Here is a 17,392-nt window from a genome sequence, read left to right on the forward strand (position 1 = left end):
GTAAACACTGGCCATGCTCACTGCGTGTGACGTCGTCGTATCCTGCAATGTGCATGCGGAACACTTTTAGGTCGCTTTTCGTTCATACTGAGGATCACATACAAGTCGCATATATTTGTTAATGTGAACGACCTCACAAAAAAATCGGATTTCACAAAAAAATCGGAATTGAGAATTAAGCCTTGCAGTGTGAACGTAGCGTAAATGCTGTGTGCATTTTCTCATAAAAATACTGAAACAGATACTGGAGTATTATGGAATCAATTTTGTGCCAAAATGTTCATACAATACTTTTGAAATATCAAATAAAAACGATAAATCAAAATTCAAAAAAAAAAAAAAAAAGTCAAATTTTTTAGACTGGCAAACAAATTATTCGTGTAATCGTGCAAAATATCAGTCTGTTACTCTTCAGAAACCTTTTATTTTTGTTCCGCGTCTTTCTCAGTTTTGTTTGACGTAATTTATTTTGGTTGCGATTCCAGCTTTCTCGTTTGCGCTCCCTGACTTTTTGCTTGCAGTTTTGGCACAAACTTCACGTGTGGGTGGGCTGTCCAGGAATGCATTCCCATTGGCTAACTTGTGTTTGACTGACAGCTACGCTCAGCCATTTCCTACTCGGATTCTGGCGGACTGTTTGACGAGTGACCGATCCATTGGCGGTAAACAAGGATCGAGTGGACTTCAGTGGCGACTATGATATTGAATTAATTCAACAAAGTGTAAGTGCGGGACAAATGTGTTGTATGTGTTGCAGTAGTGCACATTATGCAGGCGTGTTTAACGTTAGCAAGACAGCTATTATATTGGGTAGTGGAGCTAAGGCTAACATTTGACTTGCCGCGAAACACCTGCATAATGTGCACTACTGCAACACATACAACACATTTGTCCCCGCACTTACACTTTGTTGAATTAATTCAATATCATAGTCGCCGGGCGGCACGGTGGTGTAGTGGTTAGCGCTGTCGCCTCACAGCAAGAAGGTCCGGGTTCGAGCCCCGTGGCCGGCGAGGGCCTTTCTGTGCGGAGTTTGCATGTTCTCCCCGTGTCCGCGTGGGTTTCCTCCGGGTGCTCCGGTTTCCCCCACAGTCCAAAGACATGCAGGTTAGGTTAACTGGTGACTCTAAATTGAGCGTAGGTGTGAATGTGAGTGTGAATGGTTGTCTGTGTCTATGTGTCAGCCCTGTGATGACCTGGCGACTTGTCCAGGGTGTACCCCGCCTTTCGCCCGTAGTCAGCTGGGATAGGATCCAGCTTGCCTGCGACCCTGTAGAACAGGATAAAGCAGCTACAGATAATGAGATGAGATGAGATCATAGTCGCCACTGAAGTCCACTCGATCCTTGTTTACCGTCAATGGATCGGTCACTCGTCAAACAGTCCGCCAGAATCCGAGTAGGGAATGGCTGAGCGTAGCTGTCAGTCAAACACAAGTTAGCCAATGGGAATGCATTCCTGGACAGCCCGCCCACACGAAGTTTGTGCCAAAACTGCAAGCAAAAAGTCAGGGAGCGCAAACGAGAAAGCTGGAATCGCAACCAAAATAAATTACGTCAAACAAAACTGAGAAAGACGCGGAACAAAAATAAAAGGTTTCTGAAGAGTAATAGACTGATATTTTGCACGATTACACGAATAATTTGTTTGCCAGTCTAAAAAAAATTGAATTTTTTTTTAAATTTTGATTTATCGTTTTTGTTTGATATTTCAAAAGTATTGTATGAACATTTTGGCACAAAATTGATTCCATAGAGTATCGACCAATACTGATCCTATATCATGATTTAACTAGAAGGGCACTCGGTAGAGCGCAGACCTCCACCAAGCCATATACACTCGCTGGCCACTTTATTAGGAACACCCATCCCATTCACCCGCTGTTCTGTAATCAGCCGATCCCTCGACAGCGGCACGATGCATCAAATCACGCAGATACAAATCAAGAGCTTCAGTTAATGTTCACAGTGTTCAAACATCAGAAGGGGAAAAACTGTGATCTCACAGTGAAGTGTAAAGGCCTCTGCATGCTCTTGTGACGAGGCTTTCACAGATAGCTTTTCGCAGACAGTTGTAATTTATCGTTGAGCGGGGAGTAATAGGCGTGCGCGATGTTATTCACTGCCACAACGCAAGGGGGCACGAAGTCGCGAAATCGCTAGGAGTAGTTGGTGGGTGTGGTTAGTGGAGTGCTTATCCTCCGGTTACTTATAATGACTAGAACTGGAGTCGTATAGATGTACGTACTTCCTCACTTCCTCGATCAACCGCTCTTCGTGCTGCTCCATCTTCGCTCGTGTTTTTAAAAATGGCGGTAGTGAAAACAAAACAAAGTAGGGAAGCGGAAGTGCGTGTACAGCGGATGTAGAGTGGACCAATCAGAGCCCTCTTGTCTGCGACGCTGTCTGCGAGGCTTCTGCGGTGGTCACAATTTTTGGGAGGTGCGCACAGAGCATCTGCGAAGGTGGGGGGGGCTACGCAGACACTGTCTGCGACGCTATCTGCGAGGACTGGGTTGTCAGCATAAATTGGCCTTGACTTTTTTTCTTTCTTTCACTGTGGTACGGGTGTTGGTTTGAGCTGGTTTGAGTATTTCAGAAACTGCTGATCTCCTGGGGTTTTCACACACAACAGTCTCGAGAGTTTACACAGACAGAATGGTGCGGAAAACAAAAAACATTGAGCGAGTGAGTGGCAGTTCTGCAGCTGGTGTTTATCGACATCTTGTTGATAAGAGAGGGTCAGAGGAAAATGGCCAGATTGGTTCGAGCTTTTCTTGCCAGGAAGGATATAGCAAGCTTATGCCGCTTTTCCACTACAAATGCGGCTGAGTCGGGCTGAGCCGTGCCGTGCTGAGTCGTGCTGAGTGAGGCTATTGGAGTTGCATTTCGACTACAACCGCGCTGAACCGTGCTGGCTGGAAGTGGGTGGACACATTGGGTGGAGTTAGCGAAAGTGGGTGGACGTCACGTGATGTCGTTAAGCAGCGCAAACAGTGACATCAGTGAGCTTTTAAGCGGTAGTCTCACGACCCGGATAGTAAACAATAAACATGGAGGACATGGAGTCGTTAGTGTTGCTGGTCTTGGTTCTGTGGCTTGTTGTCACCGACAACGCCAACAGATACTGGCAAGAGCGTATAGATGAGGCGAGGCGCATAAGGCTTCAGAAATTCTCGTAATTCGTAATTCTTCTTCTTCCGGGTTTACGGTGTTTACAGATCCCAGCGCGCTCGCGGGGCGTGTGTGGGCATGTGAGGACACTCCTCCTCACCAATCAGTGCACAGGGGAGTGTCTGCTCACGCCCCCAGCCTCACTCGGCTCGCTTCAGCCCCACTCCAAAACGGTGCGAGTTTTAGGGGCTAAGCAGGGCTGAAGCGAGCCGAGTCGTGCTGTTTTTTGGTAGTCGAAACGCGAGCCGTGTCGGGCTGAAGTGAGCTGAAAAAGGGTAGTGGAAAAGGGCCATTAGAGCAACTCTTTACAGCCGTGGTGAGCAGAAAAGCATCTCAGCATGCAACAGCAGAACACCACACTGGGTTCCAGTCCTGCCAGCCAAGAACAGGAATCTCAGAATCAAGAACAAGTTCCTATTAAAGTGGCCGCTGAGTGTCTTATCAGCAGCAAAATCAGATCGCTTGAACCGAGGATAATGCTAAACTACTTTTTGAGTTATGTTGGGAACAAACAAACAAATGGAGGCCAAACCATAACCTCCTCCAACAAGGCTGGTGGAGGTAAAAATGACCAACCTTTAAAATACGCAGCTGTTCTATCACTTTACTATAATACAGGACGAAATACACAGCCGGAGGTGGAGTATCCTGGATGCCAGGAAAAGATGAGCGATATGGCAAAAATATCATAATCGTGACATTTCTTCAATACACAGTATCTCAAGTATCTCGAAACAGATTTCATAACAAACTGCAAGAATCATATTTTTAAAAGGTAAAGGCAAAAGTCAATATCCTAGTATTAGTATCCTAATATCCACTTCATCCTAGTATGAATAAAGTGGAAATGTGATTGAAGTGTATTATGTGCCTAAAAAAACCCGCCCAGTTGTTTTTGGAAACCTGCTTTCTGGTCCAGAATGCTTGTTTGTATTTGGATTGACCTCATCGGTCATTTTACAGACACGCCCCCAACTCACTTTCACATCCTCATAACTGGTTATAAGGGGAATTTTGCATGTTATAGAGTTGAAACTCGGCTTTCAAGCAGTTGAAAGTCATGTTATGACAATCCTTGCTAATGCTAACTCTAAATGAGCTACGTCTGTTGATCTGCATACCTGTACCTATCTATTTCACCAGCTTTCCAGACATTACGCCATTATGTCAGCTATTATGTTTTTGTTAATTACATTTCAAGGCAACGAAAGTATGTAGAAGCACCTGAAGCACTCAGTACCACTCGAAAGTTTAGACGCACCTTCTAATTCAATGTTTTTTTCCTTTATTTTTATTAATTAAAGCTAGACCACCTTTCAGATTTTTCAAGTGTAGGTCATAAAAAGAATTTTCCCTGATGCCCAGTTATTTTTGTTTAGTGGACCGAAAGCTACTGAATTCGAATCACAGATTTCCAATTTTATTAGCTTTTTTAAATAGAACAATTAATGAATTTAAGGCCATGTGGCCCTAAATTCTCCGCTATTTTTTCCAGCTTCACCATGACCCAATTTGAGATACTACGTCATGCATCATGTGGTGGGCTTTTCCCGTTTGTGCAAGGCATTGTGGGATACAAATTTGAAACAGGAGAGAAAAATGGAGGACGTGAGTGTGCGAATGAAACGTGAAAGACCGACTACATGCCGATGGTGAGACGGCACTTTCTACAAAAATAAATAAATAAATAAAAAAACCCACTAAAGTCAAATAATGTTGCCATCGATAGGTTTTTAAGAAGTCCGTCTAAGCAGAAATGATTTTGTCGGACGTTTTGTGTAAAGTTTTTATTTATCGAATTTGCAAAAAATAAAAATATTCCGTTTCTCAAAATCCAGTGAATGTGGAGAGAATAAAACAGTTATTCCACTCAATCTCATCGTACACGGATTATAGCCGACTATCAGCTCATGTACGACTTGATTTCATGGAATAACTGTTAAATATTACCAAATCTAGAAGACTGGTACTGATACCAAGCCTTTTGTCAGGTTTTAAAATTCAAACACTGACTGTAATAGGAAAACTGGTTAGTGTTAGTATTCAAACATGCTCTAGAACAGTATACAAGTATGCAATTTCAGACGCAACATTAGTTTGTTTATTTAATTGTGGACACAGCCGTTCGGTGCTGTACTGCCTCCGTTGTCTACACTGGTACTGACCATACTGATGTGTCATTAAAGAAGAACTGAAGTCATTTTTAAACTTGCTTTATTTCTTAATTAACGTGTTATTCAATTACGTTTTCGGTTTTATTAACCTTATATCGTGACTCGTATTGGCATATTATATTACGCTTATCGACCTTTTCGGTTTTTAGCCATGTTGAATGTAGTTCGTTTGGTCCACGGCAGGCGTTGCTTATCTGCGCGATCTTCACCAAACTTGTGCGAGACTTCCAACGTGACGTGTCAGCGCCGCCATTTTGAAAACTGTTTACACAGCGTCCAGATCGCCATATCATTCCAATTTAGATTCACTTTGAGATTTGCCAGCTTCATCAGTGATGGAGATTATTCCATACGACTTCGAACCAATGTGGAGTAGAGAAGAGTTGGAAAGACGACAGGATAAGGACGAGTCCGTCACGCTGGTATTTACGTCATTACTGTCGCACAATTAAAACGTGCCAGATCAGGCGGCTGGTGGGTTTTCAAAATAATAAACACATGCATGTATTTTTGTGATAAATACATATTATACCGAGCGCATTTCACACATAATCCTCAATAAGGTTTTGGACACCACTATAAAATGGCGTCCACACTATATAGTGCCCTATATAGATAGTTTTCACATGACGTCACAGAGTCGGGGATTCCCTGGTGGCGGCCATCTTGGAGGGCTAGCTTCCCGTACGGGTCACTGAGCACACATTGTAGCGCGCGAGTTACATTTATTTATATATTGTTTACATTTATAGTTACATTACTACTATTTAAAGCTAGCAATGGTGCACACCTGTTGTATTCACGGCTGTCGTAATAGGTCAGATGATGAAGTCAAACGGAGCTTTTATGGAATTCCCACTGTACGGGAGCACGAAGGCGAGCAAACAAACTCAGCATACAAAGGAGAAATCTATGGCTTGCGAGAATCAACCGCAAGGATTATCAGCCTTCCAAACACAGCAAAGGCCCAATCCCAATTCTAATTTCTACCCCTACCCCTCCGCCTTCCCCTTGGCCCTTCCCCTTGAAACTGAGCTACAAGGGATAGGGCTTGAAATTCAACCCTTACGTATTGGGATAGCCCTTCAACGATCGCATACGTCATCGCGTACCTCCGTCAGCGTTTACGTTAGCAAAACGCGACGCGTCATTGGCTGCGACCAGCCGCTACAGTCAGAGCCAGAGGCAGAAATCTCTGCTGGCAGGGTGTGATTTGTTAACTAACACCACTGAATGGGATATCTTTGGCGCTTCGTGCACCACATCCGACAGAATGAGGTGTCAGAACACTCATGTAAACAATAAAAGCGAGAATAACAGAACAAAACGTATGCAGTAAAGCAACCGAAAACAATACTCACTCCCAAAGCTTTTTAGCAGCAGCTTGGATTTCAGAAATCGCTGCTCATTCTCAGCTCGAAAGCGAATCAAGCGGCGTGTTTCCTCTGGATAACAACTTAAAACATGTAAATAATGGAGAAAATACATTTATGACAATCTTTCGCCGCGGGAACCGCCATCTTTCTGAAATCCGCATGAAATCTCGCTGAAATCCGCATGGCATTGTGGGAAATCACTCAAACCCCTTCGTTCGGAGTCTGCTCCAGGAAAATCTCCGTTTGGAGGGGTACAGAAGCCCTACCCCTTCCCCTCCCCCTCCGCGTTAACTGGGATTGGGATACCCCTACCCCTTCACGTGAACGCGCAAAATGGAGGGGAAGGGCTAAGGGGTTGGTCCAAGTGGTGAAATGGGATTCGGCCAAAGTCTGCTCCGATCATTTTATAAGTGGTAAGTTGTTTAAATAAACAATCAATTGTGTTTAAGTTTGTTTTTGGAAACCAACACATCATGTGAACAATCTCTGGAGGATGCCTAACTGGAACCGCTGAGTGTACGTTTACATTGTAATGTACACTTAATATCGCTCGTTTGTCACGTTTCTATTTGAAACTTGTCACTTCACTCATGCAAGGGTCATTTTTGAAAAACATTTTCGGTCTATTCTGTATGATTTAATTTGTGTTTGGGATGCAAACAGCGCGCCTTTTGGCGGATGCCGCCTGAATCGCGCAGATCCGATTTTTTTTTTAGGGGGGACGTTGGAGTGTCTGATTAGAATTTCAAAGTAAATTCTGTATTAAAATTACTAAATAAGCAAATCCGTTACAGTCCATGAAACAGGAAGTATAAGGATAAGAAAAAAACAGTTTAAATCGGGAAGCTGCGCACATTTGTGCAGCCCGAGCGGTGTGCAGGACTGCGCAAATGTGCGCAGCTTCCCGATATAAACTGTTTTTTTCTTATCCTTATACTTCCTGTTTCATGGACTGTAATGGATTTGCTTATTTAGTAATCTTAATACAGAATTTACTTTGAAATTACAATCAGACACTCCCAACGCCCCCCCTAAAAAAAAACCCCGGATCTGCGCGATTCAGGCGGCATCCGCCAAAAGGCACGCTGTGAATATATAAAGTTGTATATATCAGACAGCCTTTAAAGTTTGATGAAGTCAGTTTCAGGCTTTGGCAGTTTCAGGCTTTGGCAGCCCTGCATAGTCACTTGAAAATGCATCTTTGTCCACTTCGTAGGGGTCAATTCCCCCAATCAAGGCCAGTTTGGCTGCATACCGTTGTCGTGAGATGTCGTCTAATGTATCTATATACTTCTGTTTGCTTGATTTTGCCGACATCGATCTTTATTTTAGAAAACTGACTATACAACTTCATAAATTCGTCCGAGATAACGTAGCCGGTAGTGGCAATGGTCCGTTTTGTTTGCCCTCCAAGATGGCAGCTAGGGGGCGTTCCCCGGAATGCCGTGACGTCAGTGAAAACTATCTATAGTGAGTAGGGAGCGATTTCGGACACAGGGAAAACTTCCGGCTTGATCACATCAGCATTCGAAAGAGGGCGCGCGCGTCTTTTGACAACGTTGGCAGATGTCGGTGACTTTGATTTCCGCTGTACGTTTTACTTCCGTCCTACGATGTCTTGCACAGGTCTCAACGAATCTCGTTTACGGCCATTGCTTTGACATACGGACTGATATTACAGAGCATATTTCAAACACTCATAACTTGCTATAGCAGCGACAAAATAGCGATCAAAAATGCATTCCGATATTTAATAAAATGAGATAAATAGAACTTTGATAATAAAAAATTTGCCTTCAGTTCCCCTTTAATTTCTGAGCATATGCACATGTGATGCGCCAAATGATCACGGCCATAAATCCCCAAACACGGCCTATAAGTTTGATACTAACCCGTACTAACCAAAATTGTGTGAAATTTTGTTGTTTTGTGAAGTAATTTTGTGCATTTCTGTGAACATTTTTGTCGACGGTCAGCTGTTTCCTGGTGGGTACCCGGCACGCGTGCTTTCCATATATAGAAGTTAAATCGAGAAAATATAATTTACCGCCAAAAATGTAGCGTTCTTATTGGTCAGACTTCAAAACGAGGCTTGAATGGAAGCAAAATACTCTGAGTTTTTTGAGCTTCGCCGGTGAAGCTCGGCAGGTTTAGAATGAGTGGATCATGTATTTAGATAAATATCTTCACAAGTTCTTTTATCATACAAACCTGATAAACATATTGACAGAAACTTTATACTTTCCTACGTGACCCACTGACAAATAATATTATAGTTTTTAAATTAGATGAAACATAAAGCTCGTCCCCTTCCTCAGTCACACCGGACTGTTCCCATGGCAACGGCGTGATCATCACTTTTCCTGATTTCCACTCTTTCGGTTTCGATTGGTTTCTCTTTTGCCAAGATTTACATTCCCTTAAACAGTACTTTCATAAACTACCATTATTATTGAATTTTTTGTTTTGTTCACAGTATTTATATTTCAGGTAACTACAGGAAAAATTCCTTTCATTTGTAACTTAATTTCACTTATTTTTATCCTCTTTATTGCACTTAACAGAATCAAAACGATTCCTAACATTCTGTGATGTAACATTTGCATGATATATATTTCATAAAAGCAGAACTTGTTAAAGGAATCTATTATTTTCAGTTGTATATATTTCACAATATTAATCTTCAGAGTCGGCTGAATCTCGTTTGTTATCTTTGTTGTTTATAGTAAAGACGTGTTCTGCGTAATACGACTTGACTGCAGCAATTTGTATTTTGTTTTTTGTCTTAAGTGCACGAGAAATTATAATTTAGGGTTTCTGCTTCTATTGCAGGAATTTGTAGAAGATTTTACTGATAATTACAGTCAGTGCGTTTACATGCACATAGAGAAAATCGAATTTCTGCCGTTGCTCGACTGAAATCGAAGTTCTAAATGGCATGGAAACACCTTAGCTCGGCTGAAATTGAACCAAACTTGATTTCTCGTAATCGAGCTACGCGACCTAGATTATGCGATTGTAGCCGAGCTACTTAGTGCATGTAAACCCTATCGAGCTACGTAACCGAGATACTTACTTCAGCACTGCCCCTTCCGGAAGTGACGAGACCACAAACGGGAAACACGACAGCCTCGGTCGGCATGACACTTCACCTTAGCCGCCACTTTATTAGGAACACTTGTGTCTGGGCATGTACGCACCCATTTCCAATTAGTTGGTCAGTTATTAGCATGTTAGCAGGCTAACAGTTAATATGTTCACCATTACAGATCAACTTCAACCTAGTGGCCATTTTATTAGGAACACTTCTGTTTCTACATACAAACTCTCTTCTTGTGAACACGGAACTGATAACTTTGTTTATACTCTTGAATAGCTCTTCTTCATGACGACAACCGGAAGTGTACCGACACGATGGGGCGTGTAGCGCAACCTGTGGCTCGGGTGCACAACGTACCTCACACAATAGCTCGATTTCCTTGTGTGCATGTAGGATTGGATTTCTCTGGCACCCCTGCTGGGACCCTTAGCTCGATTACCGACAGCAGCTCGATTTGGATGTGCATGTAAACGCACTGAGTGATTTGTAAAGTTCTGGTTAATGAATAAGAAACTAAATTTAAACTTTGTTATAACATTTTATTAAGTTAGGAAATAAAATTTGTGCTAAATGCCGAATAAAATATGAAAATTTTTAAAAATTTGTGCCCCCCCAGGTCGTGACCAAGTTACACTCCCTACTTTCAGAAAAACACTTCCAACCTTCCCAATCCTGGCTACGCCCCGGACCACAGAATACAGCTAACAGCACGGATAAATGGACTAAATACTGAATTTATTTTTTTTACATTTCATATAACAGTGCATGGACTATCCAGTAGAAACTTACCGAGGAGAGGCGCTCTGACCTCCGAGTGGGCTGAGAGAGAAACACACAGAGAGAGAAAGAAAGAAAATGAGAGCATTTAGATGTCTTGGAGTTTTAATAATGACATGTTTCTAATATCCACAGTTCTGTGCAAAAGTCTTCGGCACATGTAAGGAAATGCTGTCGACCAAAAATGGCTTAAAAATAATGAAATTAAACGTTTCAACATTAAAAACTACAGAAACAGTAACCAGTAAGCCATAATAAATGAAACGGAGTCAATATTTGGTCTGAGACGACGCTTTGCTTTAATATAAATAAATAAATAAATGAATGAAGTGTTCTCAGGTATAAGTGTGGTCAGTTTTATGTGGAAATGATCTGTAGGTTTTCCTGAGCATCTTACAGAACCAGCCACAGTTCTTCTGGACACTTTGACTGTCACACTCACTTCTTCATTTTACACCAAAACCCAGCAGCCTTCATTATGTTTTCTTTTTTCATCTGAAAAGTGCGCTCTTATGGAATATACCACTCAGAAATATTACAAACATTTTTTTTCCCCTGTAACATTTAATTTTGTGCTGGAACCCCCCCCCCGAATGTTTGGAACTCTAAAATGTTTTTGTGTTGCTGACTCGATAATGTAGAAGTCATAAAATAGAAATCTATAGCAAAGTTTGTATGAGAAAAAAAAAAGAATAGAGGGTCTAAGACTTTTGCACAGGACTGTAGATACAAACTGCCCTAATAAAGTCAACAAGAATCCGAAGTGAACATGAACATCTCCCTCGTGCCTGAGCGCGAGTCAAATGAAAACCTTCATTTAAAGACAAATTGTCACAAAATTATATCAGGTTTAGGTCGCAGGGGAAGGAGCTAATGGACCAGAAGGACAGTTTTACTTTTGCAGCCACATATTTAATTTACTGTTTCTCTGATCAGTGTCTCACTTCTTTTTTTTTTTTAAGGTTTGTGTGTGTGTGTGTGTGTGTGTGTGTGTGTGTGTAAAACTCACCTCCTGCTTTGTGACTTTCGTAGAGTCTTTCCCCTCCGCTCCCTCAGGTGACTGAAGAAACACACATGCGCGCACACACACACACACACACACACACACAATATACACCATTTAACCATTTATTCGACTTTTAACAGGCACTTTGTCACCCGGTTTGTTCATTCAGTATTGATTTTGCGCCACTTGTGTTTACTTTCTGTTATGCAGTACATAATGTCAGTCAAAACACACACACACACACACACACACTCCTCTTAAAACTGTAAATATAAATTATCTTTAATAAATCTACTGAAATTAAACCCTAATATACAATATGCCTTAGTTATTCCAAGAAATACACAATACCTATTTCAGTAACTGTGGTTTGTTTTTCCCCCCCAGAAACATTTTCCAGATTTGTTCTTTCAAAGCTAGACCGCCTTTCAGATTTTGTCATGAAAAGAATTTTCCCGACACCCAATTATTTTTGCTTAGTGGACTGAAAGCTACTGAATTCGAATCACAGACTTCCAATTTTATTATTTTTTAAATAGAACAATTAATGAATTTAAGGCCATGTGGCCCTAAATTCTCCGCTATTTTTTCCTGCTTCACCATGATCCAATACAAGATACTACGTCATGCATCACATCCCGTGGTGGGCTTTCCCCGTTCACGCAAGGCGTTGTGGGATACAAATTTGAAACAGGAGAGAAAAATGGAGGACGTGAGTGTGCGAATGAAACGTGAAAGACCGACTACAGTAACAGAAAGTGAGAAGAAAAGACGTTATGTTCTATACGAAGGAAAGGAAACGCAGGACCAAACTAATAAATATGGGCACTCAGCGAGCACCTCGGTGTGATCAGCTGTTCGTTTAGCGACAGAATGATGGAACTGTCAGTGCACGCTCAAAGGTAAACCTGTAGATGGCAGTAATGCAACACTGTGGATGCCAGCTGCTGTAAAACCCAAAAGAAGAAGAAGAAGGTAAACCTGCGCATGCGCACACGGACTTCCTCTGTCTGCTTGACTGCGCCAAGCGAGCGATTTCATGCACATTATTTGCTTTAATCCCCTCAAATTAAATAACTTCCCAGCCACAGAATGGCCTGATATTTTGTGAGATATTACAGAAATAAACATCTATCACAATGACCACATTTCAGACGGAACTAAATTTCACCGATTTTATGAAATCAAAAGGCCGTCTATTTTTAAATCTGCAATTTAGATGTTAAAATAACTTTTTCCCCCTCAACCTGTAATCAGTAATATAATATAAAGTGCACAATACAGCTTTGTATTTTTTGCTCACTAGTTTCTGTTCACTTCTAGGTGCTGAAATGGGCTCCGCCCCCACGTGGATCAGAGCTGATTGGCTGCACCCCTTTTCTGTAAGCACAACTCAGCATATTTCTATATTTGATTTAACTCGGAAATGGAAATACGGAGCAGGGAATTATGTCGTTTTTTGACCACCATGCTTTCAAGATACAAAGTGGGAAATACACGCGGACGCCTTGTCTTTTTTTTTTTTTTAAACCATGCTGTGAGCGGCCATGTTGATTTGACATCACTAGCTGTACACAGGGTTGGGGAGACAGTCCTGAGTTTCCGAGTGGCGGGCTTTGTTTGGTTATTCTCTGTCGGAGTTGAGCAATTCCAGCGTTATGGACGTGACACTTGAACTCAAAATGGCAACAAATGACCCAGTGCATGTTTTATTGTCTCCCAGTATTTAAACAGGTGTTGCATATTTTAAGGCTGTACCATACTGGAGAAGTGATAGAACAAGAACAATTCCCATAGTACATCTAGGGCATGCCAGAAAACGCCAATAAAAGATGCGTTATGGATGTGACAGAAAAAGTATCACTTTTCTTGGGTGACTGTACATTTTTATCAAACTCTGTGAAATTGTAAACCTAATGTCGAAATGGAGATATCCGTTTGATAGAGGGGTCCAAGGTGAATATTAAAAAATCTTTGTTTAAAATATTTTGTATTTCATGCAGAGTTTTGGAAGGAAAAGTCAGCGTTATGGATGTGACGAAATTCCGTTATGGATGTGACGCGTCTGAAATAGACATGGCATATGTTTAGAAAATCAGCAATTTAACCACCATAACCCTTTGAAAAACTCTCTAAATATCAGCTAAAACTATCAAAGTTCTTAAATAATATTTAGGATGGCTATTGTTTTGCTGTTTTGTGGATTTTAGCATACATTTCTGTGGCTTGTGGGAATAATATAGAATTGTACATGATCAAAGTTGATTTTAGCTTGGGGTTTACATTATAAGAAAGAAAGACTGACAGTGACACATTAGGTTGGTTACAAATTGTTTCAACTTATTCACATCTGTAAAATACAGGCCTAGGTGATATCTCTGGGAGTGGTTTTGATGTATTACATGTTGCTTTATTTTTGCATGGTGAGGCTGACATTTACATGGAATTGCCCAGTTACAAGTTTTACTCGAACTCATCATTAGCCAACAGGTTGGGGTCAGTTAGGGAGAAGGAAGTTGAAAGAAAGCTCTAAACATGACACCCTTCTCCCTGAATTGAATTTTAATCATTTTATTAAGGTTCGATGTTTGAGGTGAGTGACACAATGATTTGTTCCTGTGATGCATGGAGCAACATCAGCGTCAGATGTTGCACATGATAAATTATTGTGCCTTGGTCTGGTGTTTGATGCCAAAGTATATAAATATATATTAGTATAAAGTATATTAAACACATGACACACTGAACCAGCACTTTTATTACTGAACAATGTGTTAATGAGCACAATAATGCAAAACACTCACTCACAAGACAGAGGTTTGAGAATTCCGGGGTCAAAGTTCAACTCGATAATTCTGGCACAAAGCAGTGTGTCTTTCACGTCCTGCATCCTTTCTACTTTATTCATGTTTTGTTTATCGGATGCTTTAGCTAAAAAAAAAAAAAATTCAGCGGAGAGTGGTTTTCAGGTGTGTCCTGTATCACTGTAGTGTAACTGGTACAGCTACACTATGCGTGTCGGCACGTCAGCATTAAGTCACTAAACGTTTAAGCTACAATCCCGTCACAACCTGATCTCGAGACATTTGTATAAATGTAAACAAGTGTGATGTTTTGTTCAATATCATACACGCTGTAAGAAAGGTACAAACTTGAACGCACCACTGACTCTTTGTGCCTTTTTATCTGTCACTAATTTCAACATGAGACCATACAGAATTGCTTTTTTTTAATTAAAAATGTTACGTAAAAAGTGTCTAACTTTACGGAAATCCATAACGCAACCTTTTTATTACCGATCACTTTATTTTCCTCAACTCGGCTGTCTGTGATCACTGTGGCATTGAATCAGTAGCTGGTAAACACGTTACATTATACATTCTATGGCCATCAAACTCAATCCCCAAAGATTATCTTTGATGATGTGTGATTTTGTGTCTGACAGCAAAATCAGTCTGAGTGTGGTACAGTACACAGCTGGCTGAGGAAGTTCTCGAGTATCTTCTGCATTATAGCAGGTAACAGCATAAACCTGTTTCTGCAGTCATACGATCATCAGAGCGTCACATTAAACACAGAAAAACAACTGTCACCTTTCATAACCATTATCAATATTAATCAATGTGCTGTAATAACTAAACTAATTATCATCAGTGCAATTGTTATATCAATGTTCATTATTCAAAAAAAAAAAATTAATTATCTATAATCCATGAATAATTGTTTGTATTACTACTAATAATAATAAAAACTACTTTTTTAATAATAATTTTTTTTTAAAATTATAACTCAATTGTATAACACTTTAATAATCACTACTTATTAGATATATTAATTAATAATTACAGTAGTAATTATTATAATTCAGTATTATTAATTACTACTTAATTGATAAGCAGTGATTATCAAAATGTAATTTAATAAGTAGTAAATATTAAAATGTTATAAACTGAGTTATAAGATTAGTTAAATTATTTGAAAAGTAGTAATTATTATTATTAGTGATACAAACAATTATTCATGGATTACAGATAATTTGTTTTTAATAGTGAACATTGATATAAAAATTGTACTGATAACAACAATTATTACTAGTAGTACAGTTATTTTATATCAATGTTCACTAATTTAAAAAAATGATCTATAATCCATGAGCATTTGTTTGTATTCTACCAATTACTACTTTTTAATAACTTAATTTTATAACATTTAATAATCCCTAGTACTTATTAATCACTAATTCATAAGTAGTAATGATTAATCAATAATAATTACTACTACTAATTATTATTACTGGTTGTTAATATTATTCTTATTATTATATTACAAAACACTGTTGCAGACAATAGGTAATAAAACTCAAACTTTTCGTACAAATTATTTACATTGTACTACATTTAGAATTATTGTATTTTCTGTAGTTCTTTTTAATTGAGTTTTGAAATAAAGGTTGTTTATATATTCATATTGTACTTAGTACAATGTTAATTATGTAAAAAAAATGATGCTAATCATTATTATTAGCAGTATTATGTCCTGTAAGTCCCATTTTCCACCTGACTCTTGTGCGCATGCGCGAACCCCCCCCCCCTGCGTTTCACTCCGGAGCGCTTGACCTCTAACACGCGCGCCTCGTGTCCGTGAAAACCCGGTTTCCCGGTGGGCCGCGCGCCCGGCGCTGCGTCACCGCCTTCAAACACATCTGTGCGATCCAGCGGTTTTTATCGCGAGCGAGTCTTCTCCTCATTTTAGGGGCTTTTGTGTCAGCGGCAGTGTCGCGCGCACGGTGCCAATTGTCTGCGCGCGGCGCGCTCCTGAGGAGGCGCGCTCCCGAGACGCGCGTGTGTGATTGATGTGCCAGTCGCTTACATACGGGTCTGAGGGGAGGAAGAGGAGGAGGAGGAGGAGGAAGAGGGGGTGTCTGTTCAAACAGGGCTATTAAATTAAATAAATAAAATAAATAAATAAAACTACTACATTCCTAAATCGATCAGCGATGCGAATTTAAAAGTCGCGTTTTAAATCTGAGGCGAAAAAAACAAAAACAAACCAAAATGGACGCAGAGCATCGCCTCAGTGACATCCAGCTCAGAAAGCAGTCCGAGGCGCGATCATGGAGGAAAACCAGCAGCTGACGAACAGTGAATAAAAACCGAAAAGCATGAATATGAGCGGTGGGGGGGAGGGTGTGTGTGTGTGTGTGTGTGTGTAACCGAGCCAAAAAGCAGCACTGATTTGCAAAACTTCACGCCGAATCCTGGCGTTTACCTGCTCGACATTTTGGCTGCATAACAAACCGGAGAAAACCGAGTGTGTGCGGAAAAGAAAAATAAAATTAAATACGAATTGAATTTCCTTACCTTCCTCTTGGGCATTTTTTCCGCCGTGTTTGTTTGTTTTGCCCTCGTTAAACAGGCGAGTTTAACAGGTCCGGGTGTTTTAGCCTCTGACTCACTGAGTTTGTAACTACGACGGAATACTGGATCAATATCTAAAACACCTCCTGTAATAACATGTTAATAATATGCTGCCTCTCTGCGCCACTATTGGACACTCTGGCGCTCGCTCACACGCCGACTCGCGCGCTGATTGGCTCACCGAACAAATATGCAAATAGATCCGGAGCGCTGATTGGCTTCCACGCTTTGTAGCCCGAGCTCTGATTGGTTACGCGCTTTTTTTTCGGAAGCAAATCACAACACGAGGGCAGCGCATGAGGTTTAAAGGTGCAGAAGAGACAGAAGGTGAGGCGCAGCCTGGGTTGCCAGTTCCGCTGTTTTAAACTC

The 17,392-nt window shown here is 40.7% G+C and overlaps 1 protein-coding gene across 1 annotated transcript in view; it reads right to left on the reverse strand.

Moving 5' to 3' along the window:
- The window catches only part of hmgn3 (high mobility group nucleosomal binding domain 3), a 43,838-nt gene extending 26,736 nt beyond the window's left edge, over positions 1-17,102 (reverse strand). Inside the window, exons 1-3 of the mRNA XM_060938516.1 lie at positions 16,967-17,102; positions 11,610-11,660; positions 10,613-10,642 (exon numbers count right to left, since the gene is read on the reverse strand). Of these exons, the coding sequence (XP_060794499.1) occupies positions 10,613-10,642; positions 11,610-11,660; positions 16,967-16,981 (96 nt within the window). The 5' untranslated portion in view covers positions 16,982-17,102. The remainder of the gene's footprint in view (positions 1-10,612; positions 10,643-11,609; positions 11,661-16,966) is intronic.
- Positions 17,103-17,392: the final 290 nt, after the last annotated feature.

The sequence above is a fragment of the Neoarius graeffei genome, chromosome 13 (assembly GCF_027579695.1).
Source record: "Neoarius graeffei isolate fNeoGra1 chromosome 13, fNeoGra1.pri, whole genome shotgun sequence".
In the NCBI taxonomy this organism is placed as follows: domain Eukaryota; kingdom Metazoa; phylum Chordata; class Actinopteri; order Siluriformes; family Ariidae; genus Neoarius; species Neoarius graeffei.